Below are 19329 nucleotides of genomic sequence, written 5' to 3' on the forward strand. Positions count from 1 at the left end.
GCTTTTGCTAGATGCCCAGAGCATGATAGGCAATGTTGGCGCCAGCCACTACGTCCTTTTACCAACAGGGAACGCCAATTTTATCCTAAGGGAACGCCTATGACTAACTTTTGTTTAAAAATTGGCAGTTTGAAAATCATAGGATTACATCACAAAAAGTACGGTGTCAAAATATTACCCCTCCCCCAACATTTTCTCATCGAATTTAGAAGAAATACAAAGTCGATTCTGCATAGAACTGGGGGGGGCGTGTCCCCCCAGTCCCCCCCATTCACATTTTGTGAACAAAGCAGGAATCTGGGATAGCCGCAAAAAGATATTTTCACAAATCTCAAAATTCAATACTTTATACTGCACATTTTCGAAATCAATATTGCACGTTTTTAAATCTATACTGCACAAAGTGTGTAATGCTACACACTAAAATATGCCCTGCCCTGTTCTAAATAAGAGTTCGTAGACATTCTTACCTACACTTCAGTTTCATTTATTGGGCTGGCATCAAAATATTCAATTTTTGTAACTTTCATGATTGCGTTCAAAATAATTTTATGTTGAAGAAGGAAATAACTTACAGAAAGTATTTCTTTTCTTTACTCGCCGAAATATTTTCTTTCCACCGAAAACTTAAAAAAATATGACCGAAATTGTTTCGACCGAAAATTTTTACCCCGAAATTTTTGGCACCGAATTTTTTGGTACTTAATCTGTCTGATTGAGATCTTTCATTAATATCATTTTTGGTAAAGATAGAGAGGTTGACAAACATGAACATACTTTAAAATGAATTTTCCTTGAATATGTAGTATATTTTAAATTATTCTCTAAAAGGAATACATTTACCTTTTCAAATGGCAGGGCTGTACTATCATTATTATATGTTATTGGTACGGGCGATCAAGGATCACACTCCCTCCATGTGAAGTCCATTGTCAATTTACATAAGACGACAGGTGAAATTGCCAGCATTTTTAAATGGTCTCCAAGCCACGCTCTGCTCGTGGACGAACGAAGTGACAAAAACAAGGTGGCCTATGTGATTGGAAGGAAGATCGTAGACCAATTTACTTAATATTTCCATGTGAATTACCACAAACAAAAAGCTTTTGAAAGACAATGTAATTGCTTAGAATAAAAGACACTCAGATTTATGGGCCTATTTTCACAAACGCATTTTACAGACAAATAGTGTTCGCGCGTTGCCGATTCTGATAATTCTTGGGAGGAGAATTACTTAATCCATCTCGAAATTTTCAGACGGAGGGAAACAAAGGAGTGATTAGGATATCAATTAAGTTGGGTCAGGTGTGAATATGGTGGAATCGTTATGACATGAAAGCGTTTAGCTGTGGCGTAAAGGTGTTGCCTGATATTTTAATCGACTTATATTGTAAATTCGTTTTTCTCTATTTTGCTTTTTGGAAAGTCAATTTTTGAAACTGGCGGTGGAATAATGAGGAGGTCTTTCCCAGCCACTGTTGCTCCAAGAGGGACGCCAACAAGAAAATTGGTGAGGAAGAGCGCCAGTGCTAAGGACATCCGGTGTCTTTCAGATAAGGTGAGGGACCTCTCTTCATATAAAGTTCTTTTTTTCCTTTAGTTTGTATTTTTCGTTGGTTATGTCAGGGAGAGGTCCAGGGGCCTATAGTAAAGTCCCAACACGGAAAAGGAAGGAGGGGCCAAGAAGAAAGAAGTTGGGTCAAGTTTGTTTTTTTCGGAAAGAAGACAGGTTGAATAGGAGTCTGGAACTCGAACTCAAATCTTTTTCTCAGAATTAACAAGTTAATCACAATATCCTAAAACATACCAATGAACATATTAAATTTCAATGCAATTACAAAGAAATTATTATTAATGATATAGGAAAGGAATGGCACTATGGGATGTCATGGGGGGCAGCTGCCCCCCCCCCAAAAAAAGTTGCAAATGACAGCCTGTCAGCAGCCCAATATAAACGAAAAATAATTGTCGGCACATAGTAACTGTTGAATGAGAAATTTACTTATGAACCATTAAATTGAAGTTCAACCTAGCTTTTGACTTTCAGTAAAACCATTAAAACCATTGAAACTTTGAGGCTGGATTGTTCTAAATTTGTTCTTATAAATCATAAGCAAATAAGTGAAAATTCAGCATCAAAGGGCCCCTAGATGGAAAAAACTTTGTATTTGAGAGGAAATTTATTTTAGGAGGTTTCACAACTTTGTTCAGAATTAAATTTTAAAGTACCTCAGCCTCAGTTTGTTTTTAATTTGTTCTTAACTCTTAAACAATTTGACTAAATTAAAATTAACCAATTTGGAGGCTTGTGCTCTTATCTTCAATCTTCAATCGTTAACTCCTAAATACTTTACAACCAATCTGGAGCATTTACTCAAGGAGCATTAAAAAAAGGAAAATTAACTCAGGAGTAGGATTGATACCATTTCCACCGGCGCCTCAGTTTGTTGATTTCTACAAATGTTGCATTTGGTTTTGGTTCAACAGATCCAAGCAGTGTTAATCATAAACAAAGTATAACAAAAGGCTAACAAAAGAGTAAAAATTGTATCTAATAAGTCTATACTAGGGTCCAGGTGTTGGTGGAGGCTACCTTCACCCACTGACGTGGACGCAACCATTCTGTCACTGATACTTTGAATTTGTCTTCTCTCATGCAAATCATAATTTCTGATGGTAGGCTATTCCTTATCCTAACTGTTCTTACGAAGAATTAATTTTTGAAAGCTTCAGAGTGGAGGCATTGAATTGTTTGATATTTGAGCGGATTTCTGGTTGAGGAAAGGACAATTTCTGGAAATGAGATGTTGAGCATGTTGTTTCGAATTTTATTGAAGATTTGAAGGTCATGGGTGCAGTGTTGATGTTGTAGTGGTATCCAGTTTAATGATTTCATTTTCTGTGTCAATTTATATTATAATATTGTTCTTATGAGAAAAGATTTTATCAAAAACTATCACCCAGCTTCATGATTTATTAGGACTCTGAGAGGTATCAGATACTCATTTTTGCAAATATTTCAAGGATTTAAAGAAACTGAGAAGGAGTTCATGAAATATGTCAGCAACCATTTTTACAGTTTTCGGAACTTGAATTTTTCTGAGGTTGTCGGCACATCATGGCTTGCTATCTAGCCCCACCTCTGGGAATGGGTGGGTACAAGGATATTTTCTTATGTTTCTAACATATTTAAGGGGACCAGGGATTATATCTCTGATCTCCTGGGAACAATGTCAATGGAAATCATGTCAACCAGAAACACAACAAAGATGAGAAAAATGTTGGAAGGACTTAGAAAAGCCTGTTTACACTGGTATGGATCCAAATGGATCCGTATTAAAATGGGCACACTAAACCTACTTCCAATCAAGTGTAGATCTGCTATTTGTACCAGTTTGGAAACACACTTCTAGGTGTTTGCTGGTCCACGTCAGCTTAAGCTATCAGAGCCCTAGACTGCATTAACAATTTAAATCTGGCTTGCTTGTTACCGGTTTTGCCATTTCAGTTTACATCCAGTGCAAATGACTGGTACAGGTCTGGACAGGTATGCATTTAATGCAAAACAATGAATGAGTAGGTCGGGCTGGCTAAGAGTTTTAAAACATAACAGTCTAGACATGGAAAGCAAATGGCATTTATAAACCAGATGTTAAAACCAGAAATTGTCACTGTCACAAAATATTTTTTTGAACTTTGGAAAAAACAGAAATTGTAACAGAAAATATATTTTTTGCTGCGGCTAAATGCAACAAAACCTCCAACTCTATAATTTCTACAATGACTTTCTCCAAGCTCTTTATAAACCATTTTAAAAAAGTCTCCCACTGAATATCGTCTGCAACCCAGGCTAAGATCTTATACAAGGTGATTAAACAGAGCCATTACAGCACAGTTTTAGTGTAAGTGAAAGCTGATTTGGATTTCTTCCAATTTTCTTGGTGTTTACTTTACATGATGAAATGGAATGCATAAACTGGATTTTTTCGATTGTTTGACAAAACTGTAAATGTGGATTGAAGTAATCTTTTCTTGTCCATTAAGATTTTTAGCTAAAGGTAAAAGAGCTATAGCCCCCTATTCCCCCTCTTCCATATTTGGGTATATTTTTTCTTTTATTTGTTTTAAACAATAGCTGTTTTAGATTAAATTGAAAACCTTTGGGCAGAAAATAATTTGTATGAACAGCTTCAGGCTAAAAAATTTGGACAAACTATTTCCCATGCAGTTTTTGTGTATCTATTAAAGTTGATACATAAAATATACTTAGAGTTGAGGCCTCACTTAAAACAAAACGTGGCAAAAACTGTTGTAGCAATATTTAAATTGGCTTCTTTCTGCATTGATGGTTGGGGATTGAGCTTCCATAACACCACCCCCCCCCCCCTGGGCCTCAGTTATGATGTTGGGTGGTATTTATTTGTATACAGTATCATCATATCATGTGAACAGTTCTCAGGCCACATATGTTTTCAAAAGTTTGCATTTTGTTCTCAATGAAAACAAATCAATTGTTTTCATCTGAGCGGAAGCATTGCATTATCATATATCATTTTATTTTTAAACAATTCAACTGAAACCAATATTACTTTATCAAGCAAAGTCCTTTTAAGTGAAAGATGTGTTAATTGCTCTTTAACCTTTTCTTATTTTCCATGACTTCTTTACACTGTACATCTGGTATCTCATGAAGCTAATATGAGGTAGCCTGCGTGCAGACTCGGAAATTTAAAAGAAAAGATAAAGTAGAGTCTGCGCAACAGAGCCGCTATTCTTGTTTGCTGACATCAACATTTTATTCTAAGCACTAGAACAACAACTCCATTAGCGTGCAATGTTTTTCTGTAATTTTAGTTGTTCAAAAGAACAAACAGACCTATTCTATTATCCTGATCCTATTCATTCCTCCAACCATTCAAATTTGGTTCCTTGATTTTGAGGAACCTGTGAACAAGAAAGTCAGCTCAGCTTCCCAGACTCTACTTTTTCTCCTATTTTCAATTTTGTCAACAGAGTTTGCACGCAGGCTAATATGAGAGGTCCGGAAAAGTACTTGTCTTTGTTCCTTTACTATAAGAGCATAAAAAGAGAACTTAAATCGAACTTTGGAACAATTAAAGTTTGATGTATGTAAAACCATCTCCAAAAATCTACCCTGTCACACGATCTTTTTTCAAGTTATTTGCGATATGGTAAAAACATATGGATTTGTGAATAGCTAAAAAACGGTTGAACAGGGGGTGTTTTGATGCCATTTTGGATTCCCCATTCCATAAAACGTATCTGGGTGAATTTGTGGAGCTAGAGCATTTTCAAATTGAAGATAATCAAGAAATGTAAATTCAAAGTGGCTGATTTATGTCATGAAACATGATGTTAATAAATCTAAAAAATGCATTACTTGAAAAACCTTTAGAGTTAGCTGCTGACATAGAATTACCCAAGCAAGTTTTTTTATATTTGCCAGCTTTCCAGACCAGTGCTTTTCAATTGACTATGATTGAACAGAATCACATATGATCCTCATAGTAATGCGGTTTTGCCCATTCTCGACTTTTTGTGGTTTGTTCTTCATCTTCCATTTTGACATCTATCAATGCTCTTTAAATTCCAATCTCGAAAAGAATCCTACAAATGAACAAAGAACTGATAAACTTACTATCAAGGATAAAGTGAACCTCAGCTTGTATCCATAGCAAAGATTTTCATGATTTATTTGCTGTAGGTGAGTCTGGAACGTGTGCTTGGCTTGACCTCTTCAAATACCAATGGTTTAACATGCAATCCTTACAATGGCATGCTTGCATATCCTGCTGGGTGAGAATGAACTTGATTTTCCTTATTTTCTATTTGCTGTTTTGTTTTTGTCCTCCTGCTACTATTTTATATTTTATTCCCGTTTCTTTTTTATGTATACATTGAAATAAAAAGAGAGGATTTTTATACAAAGTGGGTTTTAATATTTGTAGTAATCAACTTCAAATAGCAAATAAGTCAAAGAACATTTCTAATTTTAAATTTTTAGTCAACCTCTTTTATCCATCAGGTACAGGAGTCTTAAAATGACTTCCTAATCTCAAAGTAGCAAAGCATAAGCTTTTGTTCTCCTTATTGTTGGACTTTATATGTTGGTATTATCAGTTCAGTATAAGGTTACCTAATTGAAGAAAACATTCAGGTGATTTGGCTCTTTAGGCTTTATATTCTGCCTTTTTTTTATAAACATTACTGGTTTTTTTGTAGATGTGTCATTGTTTTGTTTAATTCACGGACGAACTCACAGTCTCACATTTTTAATCCTGAAAAGTAAGACATCTTTCGTTACAATTGATTTTTTGTCCTTAAATTGTCCGTTACAATTGTCCTTAAAAAGGTTGCAAACTTACAGCCATACATTTTTAACCCTGAAAAGTAAGACATTTTTCGTTACAATTGATTGATTGCTTGAAAGACTTCTACAACACATACTAGAATGATGGATCAACTTGTTTCCTTTTGCCACTTTGTCTGTGATCATATCATGTAGAGCTTTTGTAATGTCGAATGGTTAATTGCATATCTTGTAGGAAAACCTTGACAGCATTAGCGTTTTCAAGCGATGGAAAATATCTCGCTTCTGGAGAGGTTTTTATCTCTTTATGCATATTTATTCATTTGTTTTTCTGTCCTAACTGCTTGTAAAATTTGTTAATTATATATATTGAAAAAGAAAAAGAACTGTGACATTGTAAAACGCTATAAGACCCATTACCAATGGAAATTTTGAATTTAATCCTAAACAGTCGTTTCTTTCAATGCAACCTCCGAAATATCCGAGCATTTCTTTCAATTAAAAAGTTTTTCCTCAGACGAAAAGTTTCTGCAGAGAGCCGTTGCTAGTATTTTCCCATATTTCCTGTAAACGAGCTTGAGCAAATATGGTCTTACTGAACATACGTTGTCTAAATTTCAATGGACAAGTTTTGTGGTCTTTTAAAGATAGGGTGATTTAAATGAAAAGTGTTCGCTGAGCCTAAAAAAGTGTCTTCCTTAGACGTTTCTTAAAAACGCTAGCGGTGACTAGGCGTCGAATGCAAAAGATCTGGATGAAAACATAGAGATATTTATGCTAGATCTTCTTGTGTTTTTCTTGCTGTGAGCATTTGAATTATACACAAAACAGTTTGATGGTTAATTTTATAATTGTTTTGATGCTAGCTGATTGATCAAGCAGTTAAACTCTGTTCTTGTGTTTCCCTAATTGTGAGGTTTTAATGACTTTGTATCCTTCAGAGCGGCCACAATCCTCGTGTTCGTGTCTGGGAATTGGGAGAAACGATTAATCAGGTTGCTGAGCTGAATGGACACAAATTCAGCATTAATTGCGTGGTACGTTTTTCGCAGCTATTTTTTTGGTAAATTTGTGTAGCATCATCTCTCTTAGAGGACTTTCGAAACAGTTTCCTTTCGCTCGTTTAATCCATAACCATTTTAAGCTTAAGCACTTAACCCATTTGAGTGCCGTTTTGAGCAAAAATTCCAGTGTTTGAACAACAGTTCCTTTGGTTTTTTAATTTCATGGTAGAAATGAAGTAGTTTGATAAAGTTGACATGAAACTGCTCTTTAACAGAAGTGTAGCTGTTTTCTGGTTAAGAGGAACTAATTTCCTAACATGTTGATCCATTGCGCTGCATTTGGTTTGATAAGCGACAGGTACATTGTTTGCTTGTTGAAAATCTTGTTGAAAACTGAGCTGACGGCTTTCTATGGATTTTATTACGTTTTTTTCATTCAGGCATTTTCACCAAACTTGAAGTATCTGGTTTCCATTGGAGATCAGCATGACATGATGGTTAATGTCTGGAACTGGAGGGTAAAGTTGCTTTTTATATTTTATTGATTATAGAAATTACGGGAATTCAATTCAATTGTACCGGTTTTTATCTCCGTTTCTATTAGATAAAGAGATTCTGAAACCCTCATTATCGGTGGTAACATGAATAAATCATTTTTACGCAAATTGATATCAATCGTATTTCTATAGAAGATTGCCTGAATCAAAGAGGGGTTCAGATCATTTAAAATACAAGTAGATGAATTGCATCTCAAGTAGATATCCTAAACTATGGTCTCAGATTTGATTGTTGTATTTTCTAATTTCTCTCGATTTGTTTTAGACTGGGTCCAAGGTCGCTTGCAATAAGATAGGATGCAAGGTAATCATCGTCTCTTTTTGTAGGACGTTTGTTATTTATGAAGGCAGAGGCATTTAGGAAAAGCTCATGCAATGGGTCTGTAGACGCCCGTCCTGTCTTCTTTATCCGAAATGCAGTCATACATATATATCGCGGACAATTTATCATTTTCTGATACTTTTTCTCAACTACGAGCTGTATGTATTATTCATTAAACATTGAAAAAACAAAACATGATGACGACTTGGTGTTAGATTGGCGTGAGACAATATGATCACCCCATTGAAAGAGTGCTGTTTACACGTTGTTAAATGAGAACCATTCCGTGAAGATTTAGGATTGAGAGAAAAAGTATGTGAAAAAGAAAACATTGGTTCTATTCGTAAATTTTTACAGTGTTTATATAAAGCCATCTTTGATTTTTGAAATGTTAGTGTCGCAAAATTAAATTATAATTGCGATTTGTAGGTAAAATTTGAAAAAAATGACATTGGGAAAACTAAACACTTAATACACACTTCATCTTTTTGTCTGACACTCTTATGAGTTTAGAACATCAGAGTAATGTTCGTTTTGAACGGATAAGTGGCGTGGATTTTTCATGTTGTTGTTAAAACATCATTCAGTAGCATTTTGTGTTATTGTAATTACAGGTTCGGAGTGTTTCTTTTGCCGAAAATGGGAGCCATTTTGTCACTGTTGGTAACAGGCACGTGAAATTTTGGTACTTTGACACAGAAGTTGAGCCAAAGGTATCAGCAGTTTTGTGTAAAATCATCAAATTTAAGTGAAGCTAGCCACTGTTCGTCCTAATCGCTACTCTTAATACAGGCAACATACAGGCAACGCACAAATTGATAACCTCTATTAAACATTTTCTGTCGGACGGAAGGAAGTTAATATAATTTTGCTGAGGGTATTCATGATCAGTTGCTTTTTGCTGTTTTGCTGGCTGTATTCACACGTCTCTTCTTACCAAGGTTCCTTACACTCATGAGCTCCTTTCCAATATTTACTGAAGCTGACCCTACTAACAATATTAATTTATCCCTCCATTATGCTCCTCGAAATTCTCATAAATCCGAGACTTGATTTTGTTGTCTTCCTCACCATTAAGTCAAATGTACCAACTCCAGTCGCTGGAAGATCTGGTATTCTGGGAGACCTTCGCAACAACTGTTTTTGTGACGTAGCTTGTGGAATCGGGGATAATTCGTCAAATACGTACGCAGTCACCAAATCTGGTTTGCTATGCTCCTTCAACGAAAAGCGTATTCTGGATCGATGGGTTGAACTTCGGGTGAGTGGTCTACTTTAATGTCGTGATGTGACGTCATTCCTGGTGTTTTTATAGAATTACCCGGCTGTGTAGGGTGCATGTTCTATTTCAAAGTAGCTGTTAAGTATTTTTCCAGAAACTGCGAATGGATTTTTGCAACTGGTGGGCAGATTTAGATTCATAAATAATCTACGTTTCGTGTTATAGGGCAATTTTTAATGAAAACGAAGCATCCGATAGAAGGGAAGATGAACTAGCTTTGATAAAAATCAATACAGTAGTGTGAATTTAACCGATTTAAATCGTCTTATCATGCAATGATTGTGGGTAGCAATCAAAAAGTTATGTTTTATAAAGATTCAGGAGAAAAATTTATCATGTGCTGATGTGTGAAACTAATTAGGCGACTTTGCGTTGCGATTGTAAAATTTACCTAGTGATTTGGTTCAGTCTTCAGGTGCCAACTCGATTGTCGTCAATGAAAAATACCTGTTTTGTGGTTGCACTGATGGCATTATCAGGTATTCAATCGTTAAGTCATTATACTGTTTATCTACTTATTTATAATATTTCGTTACGAGTCTATTTCGGTTCTTTATAGTTTCATCTTTCTTGTATGCGTGAAATATTCTTGTTCTTTTAGGGTCTTTCATCCAACTACCATGCACTTCGTTTCATCTTTGCCAAAGCCGCATTTTCTAGGTGTTGATGTTGCGGCAGGTCTTGATGCAAGGTAATTTAATGAAATGGAAAATGGTATATATATATATAGTATATATGATATAGAGCGTAATATATGTATATGTATTTTCCTGGGCGAAGGTGAAGGATCCGGTTCGGATAATCCGATTATCCTCGTGTCATACATGTCAAGGAGTTTTTTGACTGCATCAACGAATCACAGGTCGCATAGGGTCAGGGAACTCTCTCCTAGAAATATGACATCAAGTAAAACATGGTAGCTCTCCGGATTGTTCATGTCCGCCTTTTCCTGTATATTCTTCATTTCACGTTTTTGGCGTATGTAATTATTTGATTTATCACATAACAATATAATAATGATAATTATAAACAATTATTTAAAGTTGGCAGAAACAATAGCGTTCAGCTTATGAAAACGGACTATACAAAATATATACAAAGTCTAATTACAAAAACCTAAATTTCAAATAAAATTTTTACACAAATCACAGCTTCAATCAAAAGTTTTGATGGACTTTATTTATTTTAAAATTCGCTAATGATTGGGACACTAATTTTTCTTGGCAGAGTCTGCGATAATTTTTGACGAACAAACCCGATAGTATTAATGCCATATAACTTTGTCCTGGCTTTAGGTAAAATCATCTTTATTCCCGAAAACAAGCAAATTACTTTTATCCTTTTTCATCTTTAATTGGTTATCTTCAAACCAAAGAAAGAACAAAGTGGCATCCCCTTGAAGTTATTCTAAGATTGAACCCAGATCTGAACCACACGCAAAGATGGTATATCATCTGCATAATTGCAAATCTCAGTATTATTTTAACGGAACTTAACGGAAAGGAAATTATAGTTTTTTGCATTAACTGACGGCATTGTTTACAAAAAGATATCCTTACCAACACCATTCACGAGTTGCTTCTATTTCCAGTCATATGGTGGCAAAAGACACAAACGTCAAACACCCGGATGTCGTCTCTCTTGCCCTTGATAATGACAACGATAAGGTTCGTTCAAAATATCCTCTCGTTTCTTGTTCAGTGTAATCACGAAATTTCCTTCGATTTTATTACCAACGTATATACCATATTTTAGTGAAGCTGACTTACATTTCCTTTTCCATTAAGCTATGATTTCTTTTTATTTAGTTGTCTTGTATATACAATGACCACAGTCTTTACGTCTGGGACATTCAAGATGTAAAAAAAGTTGGTAAAGCGTGTTCATTTCTCTATCACAGCGCCTGTATTTGGGGCGTGGAGGTGAGTACCACAATTTTCGCACGGCCATTCCAAAGAAACCCTCTTGAAAGTAACATATGAAAGTAACTAGGTTGGAAGTAACATCTGGAGTTGCTTCACACCCTCATACCCTCAATATTCCTACCATCGTCCTTTCAGGAATACTAAGCCCATGTGAAGTTTCGCTTATAAATTCGTCGTCTTGTCAATCATTTTAGATTTTTTAACGCTTGAAACTTTCAGAGCAGTTTTGGTTTTCTGACACGGTTTCAGACACAGTGGTTTTTGATCGATGGTTTTGGTAAAGTTTAGGTAAAGTTTTGGAATGCTTTTAGAGGTCTTTGATTGATAACAGTAGTTTTATTTACTGGACAAATCAACCTTTGTGAACAAGAAAAATTATTACATCAAGATATATTTGATTTGTTTTATGGTAAGCTTGCAATATTCACTCTTCAGACGTATCCTGTAATGCGCGAGGATTTGCACCCTTGTCTTCCAAGTGGATCCTTTTTAACTTGCTCCTCTGATGATACAATAAGGGTCTGGAACATCGAGACAGGTGAATTTATCATTATAGTTTATCATTTTATCGTGTTAAGTGAGTTCTTCATTGATCATAGTTGAAATGTAGTTGTCCTGTGTATCATCTTTTTTTCGTCGTGATTCCGCACTGGCCTCGTCGCTTGCTTTAGTTAGTGAATATGTCAAGCCAGCCGTGTTTGAATGGCTCTGATCTACGCTTTATGTTATCATCTTGTAGCCATATAACGAACTTCGCTAAGATTTTTCTTAATTTTTTTTACAGGAATTTCAATGAACAGCACCTTTCCAAGAAATATCTACAGCAAAGTAAAGTTTATTCATTTATGTTTATTTTGGCTAAGTCCGCTTCATTTTGTCTGACCATTCTTTGATTGATTACCAATGTTGTTTCATATTTCATGTTCAGGAGCTGCTTAAAATCATTTACACTGACGAGGATCTTGCCAACATTCAAGACATTTCTTCAATTCCAGGTGAATCAATTTTTCTGTCTTTTTATTTTCACTTTATATAAAGATTATATTTCGTGGTGAAATATCTAATTTAATATGATAAATTAGTATCAGATTTAATTACTTAAGAGAGTCATATCCGTTCTTTTTACTGATAATTAACATCCTGCATCTTACATATTTCATCTAATTTTTAACCACAAGCAATTTTTTCATTAAATAGAAAATATTTTGACTTGTTAAACAAGAATTTTTCAATCTTTGGGTTTTTTATTTTTGGATTCATCGACTCAAATATTTCACCCTTCTCCTCTTGTTTTGTAGTGACCACGTCTTCAGACATGAAAACTGGTGTCCGCTGCCTTCAAATTAGTCCGGACGGACAACTCTTAGCTGCTGGCGATAGATCTGGCAATTTGAGGCAAGCAATCAATTTCAAATCGTGTCGTTGATGCTTTTTACAACTGCCATGAAAAGGTTGCAAATGAACATCAACTCTGAAGAAATGAAAATAAAACATCAGCTACTTCTAATAGAATTGCTTTTATTGGCTTTCTGTCTATTTTTATAAACGAACAGTAGTAGGCTACAGAGCTCCCGTCAAAAACATCTTTTAAAGCTCCATTGAAGAAGTGCTCCGAAAGAGAAAATCGGTACTGTATTTTAATAGGTGACGTTCGCTAAACTTGTTCTTTTTGGCTTGCAGGGTTTATGACTTGCAGTTTGTTGACGAAATAATGAAAATTGAAGCCCACGAAGCGGAAATCTTGTGCGTGGAGTTTTCAGATCCGAAATCAGGTACAAATGTTAATTATTTGCATAGCAAAGATAACAGAAAATGTTTGTTTTCTTTTGAATTTGCTTTCGTTGAACTGATGCTGACTCTTTACATGTTTATTTTTTCTTTATTTCCTGAAATTTTTAGATTGAGATTTATATCTTCCTTGTTTAAAATGTTTGTGTTTAATTTGATAATGTTACCTTAGTTTAATGTTCCGTGTCTTTGGAGCATTTATTTCACAAAAGGAAGCAGTTAATTGAAGCTCGTGTTCCCCTTTCCATTGTTAGTGACGTTCCGATTGTTAATATTTTTAGGCTACCGACTCCTTGCGACCTCAAGCCGTGATAGGCTGATACATATTTTCGACATTGATAAAGATTTCGCGTTGATTCAAACGATTGACGACCACGCCTCTTCAGTAACTGCAGTGCGGATGAACTGTAAGTTTCTCATCTGATTGTCTTCAGGTTTTATTGATCATGGTAACAAAATTTTCGTTAATAATTGAGAGTTGATGCAACTTTTTTATATTCTTCACTGTTAGTAATATACGTAGCCACTAGCGAACATCTTTTTTTGTTTACAATGAAAAGTCGAATTTTGTTTTTCAGACGACGAAGGCGTTTTCCAGTTGCTGAGCTGCGGTGCTGATAAACACATCATGCTCCACACTGCTCAAAAGGTAGTATTCCTTTTGTTTGATTAAATTATTAACAGTAATCTGACTTCTTTTTATTTTTACACCTTTGTAGAAAATTTCTAGTACTTGTGATAGCAAAGTACAGTTATGATTTGCTTACATAGATTGGCTTACTTTGGCAGGTTGAGGATGGTAAAGCAATGCAGTTCGTGCGAGAAAACACCATCGCCATTGGAAAAGCAACCCTATATGACATGGATGTAGACCCTACCAGGTTTGAGTGACAGTTTCTTAGAGAATGAACCACTGTTCACTTTGCTGCTAAACCTGTTCTTTTCTTGTGGATTTATCCATTAAGCATGATTATGACTAATTTCTTGACTTCAAATCAAAACTCCAAAATGTTTAAAACGGTTTTTATCTGATGTTGTCCCCTACTCGTCCAAATATAAATGAAACTTTTTTCTTGTCTTTAAAATTGATGTTTCTAAATTTAGGAAGTTGGCGACCACATGTGGACAGGACCGTAATGTCAGGTGTGTAAAAAGCAATGAAAATGTTATTTTGTCTTTGTTCTTTTTTCAATTGATCTGCCAGGAAAATCAGTGGGCTCTTTGTGTTCTATACTGTCTACTTAAAATATATTTGTAGTAATATATTTTAAATCATTAGTTGTTTCTTGTGAAGAATGACACGAGAACAGCATAACACAATGTCAAGAGAAAAATGTTGAAAATATTCGTTTCTCGTGTAGTCATCGTGCGGATTTTATTCCTCACAGCAAACCTTTTCTATAGTACCTCGTAATCAGTGGCGGACACTTGGGGGCGACCCCCCCCCCCCAATACTTTAGAGAACAATGATCTTTTGTTCTGAAACAATGGGAAATGTGACGTCATCTTATTAAAACAATAGGCTTGCCCCCCAAATATTTCACCAAGTGTCCGCCCCTGCTCGTAATTTCTTCTAAGGTTACCAGAGTTTGCGAAATTGTTCATTGTTTTGCCATTTTGGTCCTTTCAGAGTCTGTTATCCGGGAAAACGACACTTTGCTTCAATTTTAATATTATGCTATTTCTTCCAGGGTCTATGACATTCAGGCTGCCAAACAGACTCACTGCTACAAAGGTGCCGTCAGTGAGGATGGCACTCTGATAAAAGTATGGATCTCTTTTCTTTACGTTGCTTGCACAACCTCGCTCTGTGCGCGCGTGTGTGTTTCATTTTAGATTACCGTAATTCTTGCTTCATATGTCTCGACATTGATATGCATCCTAATGAATTGTAATGTGCAACAAGTCCATTTGCCGTTGTAGATTCAATTGGATCCGTCAGGGGTGTACGCTGCGACCAGCTGCTCAGATAAATCAGTCAACATTTATGACTTTGAGGCGGGAGAATGCGTCGCCGTGATGTATGGGCATTCAGGTAGGCGACTAGCTATGCACCTAACCTTACAAATTCTGTTGCTGAATAATTCAAGTGCTACTCCTTTTTTTGAAAGAAATATTTTTAGTTGGATCCCCCATTAGATCCTCCAGTAATATAGAAAGTGAAATACAGAAATGATATTTACTCAAATGTAATAAGACCTTTACATGATCCAACAGCATTTATTTTTCTAACATTCTAAATGAAAAATTCCAACTATTTCTCAAAGCATCTTCTACACATCTTGCAATGTTTCATTACATAGAACTTGTTACGGGACTAAAGTTCACGGCGGATGGAACGAGGCTGATCTCAGTTTCCGGCGACCAGTAAGTCACCTTTTTAACTTTTTTCTGACATTCATTTTGGATTAAACTATCTTAGATTGTGAATATTATTGCTATGGCAAATCTCTAGTAACCAGGTTTGTGGCGATACAAACTGCCCTTCAAGAAAATGGAATCGGGAAGAGACTGGTGAACCCAATTTTTCTTACAGTTTCCATCTAGTTTAAATGAGATAGCTTGCGTGTGGAATTCTTTCGGAAACTGAATCCCGATCTATTGCAAGCCTACTATGCTATTAGCATGTAACTATTTCCTAAGCATGTATCTATTTCAGATCAGTGAAAAAGTTATAGGAAACAGTCAGTAGGTGGTAACATCAAGGGAACATTTATCGTTCCATTTATCGTTCCAATAAACAATGGCTGCCTGTCGTCGGGGTCATTTATCGTTCCATTTATCGTTCCAATAAACAATGGCTGCCTGTTATAGGGGTCATTTATCGTTCCATTTATCGTTCCAATAAACAATGGCTGCCTGTCGTCGGGGTCATTTATCGTTCCATTTATCGTTCCAAAAACAATGGCTGCCTTTTGTAGGGGTCATTTATCGTTCCATTTTTCGTTCCAATAAACAATGGCTGCCTGTTGTAGGGGTCATTTATCGTTCCATTTATCGTTCCAAAAACAATGGCTGCCTTTTGTAGGGGTCATTTATCGTTCCATTTATCGTTCCAATAAACAATGGCTGCCTGTCGTCGGGGTCATTTATCGTTCCATTTATCGTTCCAATAAACAATGGCTGCCTGTCGTCGGGGTCATTTATCGTCCCATTTATCGTTCCAATAAACAATGGCTGCCTATTGTTGGGGTCATAACTGTTGTTGTTCAGAGAATTGATGGGTAAAGCCTAAAGTTTATTTCCCCATATTTTTCAATGGAACGGTTTGATAATTATTGCAGGATATCTGAACATTGATAGATTAAGAGATAGTGAGCCCCTGCAAAAGCAATGCAAAGAAACGTTGGGGGCGTTGAATTTAAGCCAGCATGTCTCAAAAGCAGATGCACCAGTACTCTGATTGTTCATATTATTACATATTATTCCAATAAACAATGGCTGCCTGTTGTAGGGGTCATTTATCGTTCCATTTATCGTTCCAAAAACAATGGCTGCCTTTTGTAGGGGTCATTTATCGTTCCATTTATCGTTCCAATAAACAATGGCTGCCTGTCGTCGGGGTCATTTATCGTTCCATTTATCGTTCCAATAAACAATGGCTGCCTGTCGTCGGGGTCATTTATCGTCCCATTTATCGTTCCAATAAACAATGGCTGCCTATTGTTGGGGTCATAACTGTTGTTGTTCAGAGAATTGATGGGTAAAGCCTAAAGTTTATTTCCCCATATTTTTCAATGGAACGGTTTGATAATTATTGCAGGATATCTGAACATTGATAGATTAAGAGATAGTGAGCCCCTGCAAAAGCAATGCAAAGAAACGTTGGGGGCGTTGAATTTAAGCCAGCATGTCTCAAAAGCAGATGCACCAGTACTCTGATTGTTCATATTATTACAAACATACCACTCATAGTATCATATACTGGTGTGCTTCTTTGCGCTCATTTTAGTGAACATGATGCGTTGATAAATATAAGAATGAGATGCAAAGCGCATAAAAAGCTGTTTAATAGAAAAGTTATTATTATTATTAGTGATCAATAGTTTAAGCTTCAGGACTTTCCTTCTGCCTATTTTGTCACTGATATGACCCGCATAAGACTGATATATGATATAGGCTCTTATTTTTACATCTAGGAATCTCAATATTACTTGCTTAATGTCGATCTAATTCAGCGCATCTTGAAAAGTCACCTTAGTCGACAATGACATATTTTTAATGCTCTTCGTTTCTTATCGCATACACCCTGATTGTGTTCATCTTTCCGAAAAAATATGTATCTTGATGCCCTATGCGCCATTCGTTATAGCTATCTTGTACCTGTGCAAGGATCTCTCCCGCCTGATGCAAGGAAACTGATATTCTTTAACTTCACATCAATTATTTTTTCAGCTGTATATTTGTTTGGAGACTTGTGCCTTCTTTCACTCAGGCAAGTAAATTTTTTCAATTTTCTTATTCATAAATGTATCTCAGTTATCGTTTGTAAGTATATATAAGTATATGCCGTAACACCTAGGGGACTGCTTTTGATAAAACGGTATTGATTTCCTTACTATTCGCATTTCAGTGTTGTTTATTTGCATGCTTATTTGGATTTCCTACGTAATAGATATTGACGCCCTCTGGCATCCTTGGAAATAATTTTCTAGCCGAAGTTAAGAGTTTCATCACTCTAGCAGCCTTATCTAGCATCTCTAGCTGTTTCACTGACATGCTGAATAAGGTAATGGTGAAATGCAATTGGAAACAACCATACACACAAGTGACTTATTAATGCACAAAAGGGACCTTGAAATGGATGGCAATGTTTAAGATTTTCATTTTCAGGATACTGCTCCAGGCCCCACCCTTGACGGCTTTTTTTATCCTTAGGCAATTGTAACTCGCCTTTTGGATCTCGGAAAACCCGTCCTTGGCAATCCAAACATCAACAATGATCCAATGAGGTACATTTCTATTTGTAAGCAACTTGTCGTTCTTATTTCTTTTGATTGTTAAATGACATTTAGATAAACAAGTGAATAATTGTTGAACAATTTTTTTCATTCAGTGCTTTGCGCAACACCTTTGTTATCCCTAAACCTGGTAAAGACGACTTACAAGATGTCATCGAAGAGGAAGAGTTCTCTGCAGCAGAACCAGATTTTTTTGACAAAGAAGGTAGTTTGCCAATTTTGCTCGTTAACCTCACATGCCATTGTTTCTTTTTTGCGAAATATTTGGAATAACATGGTATTATGTCTAGTACAGGGCAGTGGCATGCTCCGACAGGACATGAATGGGGAATTAAAGCGACCCTTCCCTCCGCTAGCTTACAGGTCCAGCCTGACCCGACTGGTACCACCTGGCAGGGTTCCCTAGCTTAGGGCCACGAGCGATGGCTAATGGCTAACTCGGCGGGAGACCGGGAAGGAGGGCGAATGAGCTACGACTCCAGGGGTCAACGGCTTCGGGCGGAAGAACTCCTGGAAAGAGGGATGGTGTCCCTTTAAAAACACTGTAGAGGTGGTTCTGGGGTCGACTGGTTTTCCCAGAGATGAATCTAGTTGACTGGATATTTAGTTGATTGGAAAATTTGATGGAACTGTGACAATGGGATGTGATGGAACTAATTTAATCTTTGGGAAAACTAGTCGGGTCTGCGCGTAGGCTAGTTTTGGGGGCCCATCTCTACTATTAGCCCCTTAGTTTTATCTATGACCATGACAACAAACCAAAACTCAGATTTTGATATTCTGAGGATAGGGATAATTGGAGGGTCATGGTAACCAACCTTCTGATAGAGGATGGTACCTGATGATGATGATGATGATGTCTGGTTTCAGACAGTATTTGACCAGTTTCATTTAATATTTGAACAGGTAACAAGGAATTGGATGGAGAATTCGATTACAGATTCAGTGTTGGACAGTTGCCAGCTTGGGCCCAAAAACAGGTTCATTTGATTAAACTTAATTGTTCACTTTTGTAAGACTTTTGCAGATATCATTTTCTTCTCTTAGCATTTGGTGTATGGTTTGTAGAGAAACATTTCGATTTTAAAGCTTGTCGTATTTCGATTAAATTCTTTATTAGAAACTTCGTTACTGTTATCGTCACTGCTAAATCATATTT

General features: G+C 36.2%; 1 protein-coding gene and 1 long non-coding RNA gene across 6 annotated transcripts in view; one reads left to right on the forward strand and one right to left on the reverse strand.

Annotated features, from left to right (window-relative positions):
- The window catches only part of LOC148959503 (uncharacterized), a 228097-nt gene that overhangs the window by 128167 nt on the left and 80601 nt on the right, over window positions 1-19329 (reverse strand). The window lies entirely within an intron of this gene.
- Window positions 986-19329, forward strand: part of LOC135684362 (WD repeat-containing protein 62) — a 31690-nt gene continuing 13346 nt past the window's right edge. For 2 of the 5 annotated variants that reach the window (XR_016144115.1, XM_089110417.1), the window contains exons 1-29: window positions 987-1558; window positions 5726-5817; window positions 6244-6306; window positions 6567-6624; window positions 7273-7368; window positions 7776-7853; window positions 8158-8196; window positions 8829-8927; window positions 9293-9475; window positions 9905-9975; window positions 10098-10187; window positions 11088-11163; window positions 11305-11418; window positions 11857-11959; window positions 12206-12249; window positions 12350-12416; window positions 12720-12816; window positions 13102-13193; window positions 13491-13616; window positions 13788-13858; window positions 13999-14090; window positions 14314-14352; window positions 14901-14976; window positions 15133-15244; window positions 15513-15576; window positions 17605-17644; window positions 18088-18161; window positions 18266-18375; window positions 19077-19150. Coding sequence is in view for 4 of the 5 variants with exons in the window: in XM_089110417.1 (XP_088966543.1) it covers window positions 1454-1558; window positions 5726-5817; window positions 6244-6306; window positions 6567-6624; window positions 7273-7368; window positions 7776-7853; window positions 8158-8196; window positions 8829-8927; window positions 9293-9475; window positions 9905-9975; window positions 10098-10187; window positions 11088-11163; window positions 11305-11418; window positions 11857-11959; window positions 12206-12249; window positions 12350-12416; window positions 12720-12816; window positions 13102-13193; window positions 13491-13616; window positions 13788-13858; window positions 13999-14090; window positions 14314-14352; window positions 14901-14976; window positions 15133-15244; window positions 15513-15576; window positions 17605-17644; window positions 18088-18161; window positions 18266-18375; window positions 19077-19150 (2445 nt within the window). In the remaining variant the exon portion in view is untranslated. Of the gene's footprint in view, window positions 1559-5725; window positions 5818-6243; window positions 6307-6566; window positions 6625-7272; window positions 7369-7775; window positions 7854-8157; window positions 8197-8828; window positions 8928-9292; window positions 9476-9904; window positions 9976-10097; window positions 10188-11087; window positions 11164-11304; window positions 11419-11856; window positions 11960-12205; window positions 12250-12349; window positions 12417-12719; window positions 12817-13101; window positions 13194-13490; window positions 13617-13787; window positions 13859-13998; window positions 14091-14313; window positions 14353-14900; window positions 14977-15132; window positions 15245-15512; window positions 15577-17604; window positions 17645-18087; window positions 18162-18265; window positions 18376-19076; window positions 19151-19329 lie in introns of all 5 variants that reach the window. The other 3 variants (XM_089110419.1, XM_089110420.1, XM_089110418.1) reach the window with 2 other exon arrangements.

The sequence above is a fragment of the Rhopilema esculentum genome, chromosome 10, assembly GCF_057945365.1.
Source record: "Rhopilema esculentum isolate cy_ngs chromosome 10, ASM5794536v1, whole genome shotgun sequence".
Taxonomy (NCBI): Eukaryota; Metazoa; Cnidaria; class Scyphozoa; order Rhizostomeae; family Rhizostomatidae; genus Rhopilema; species Rhopilema esculentum.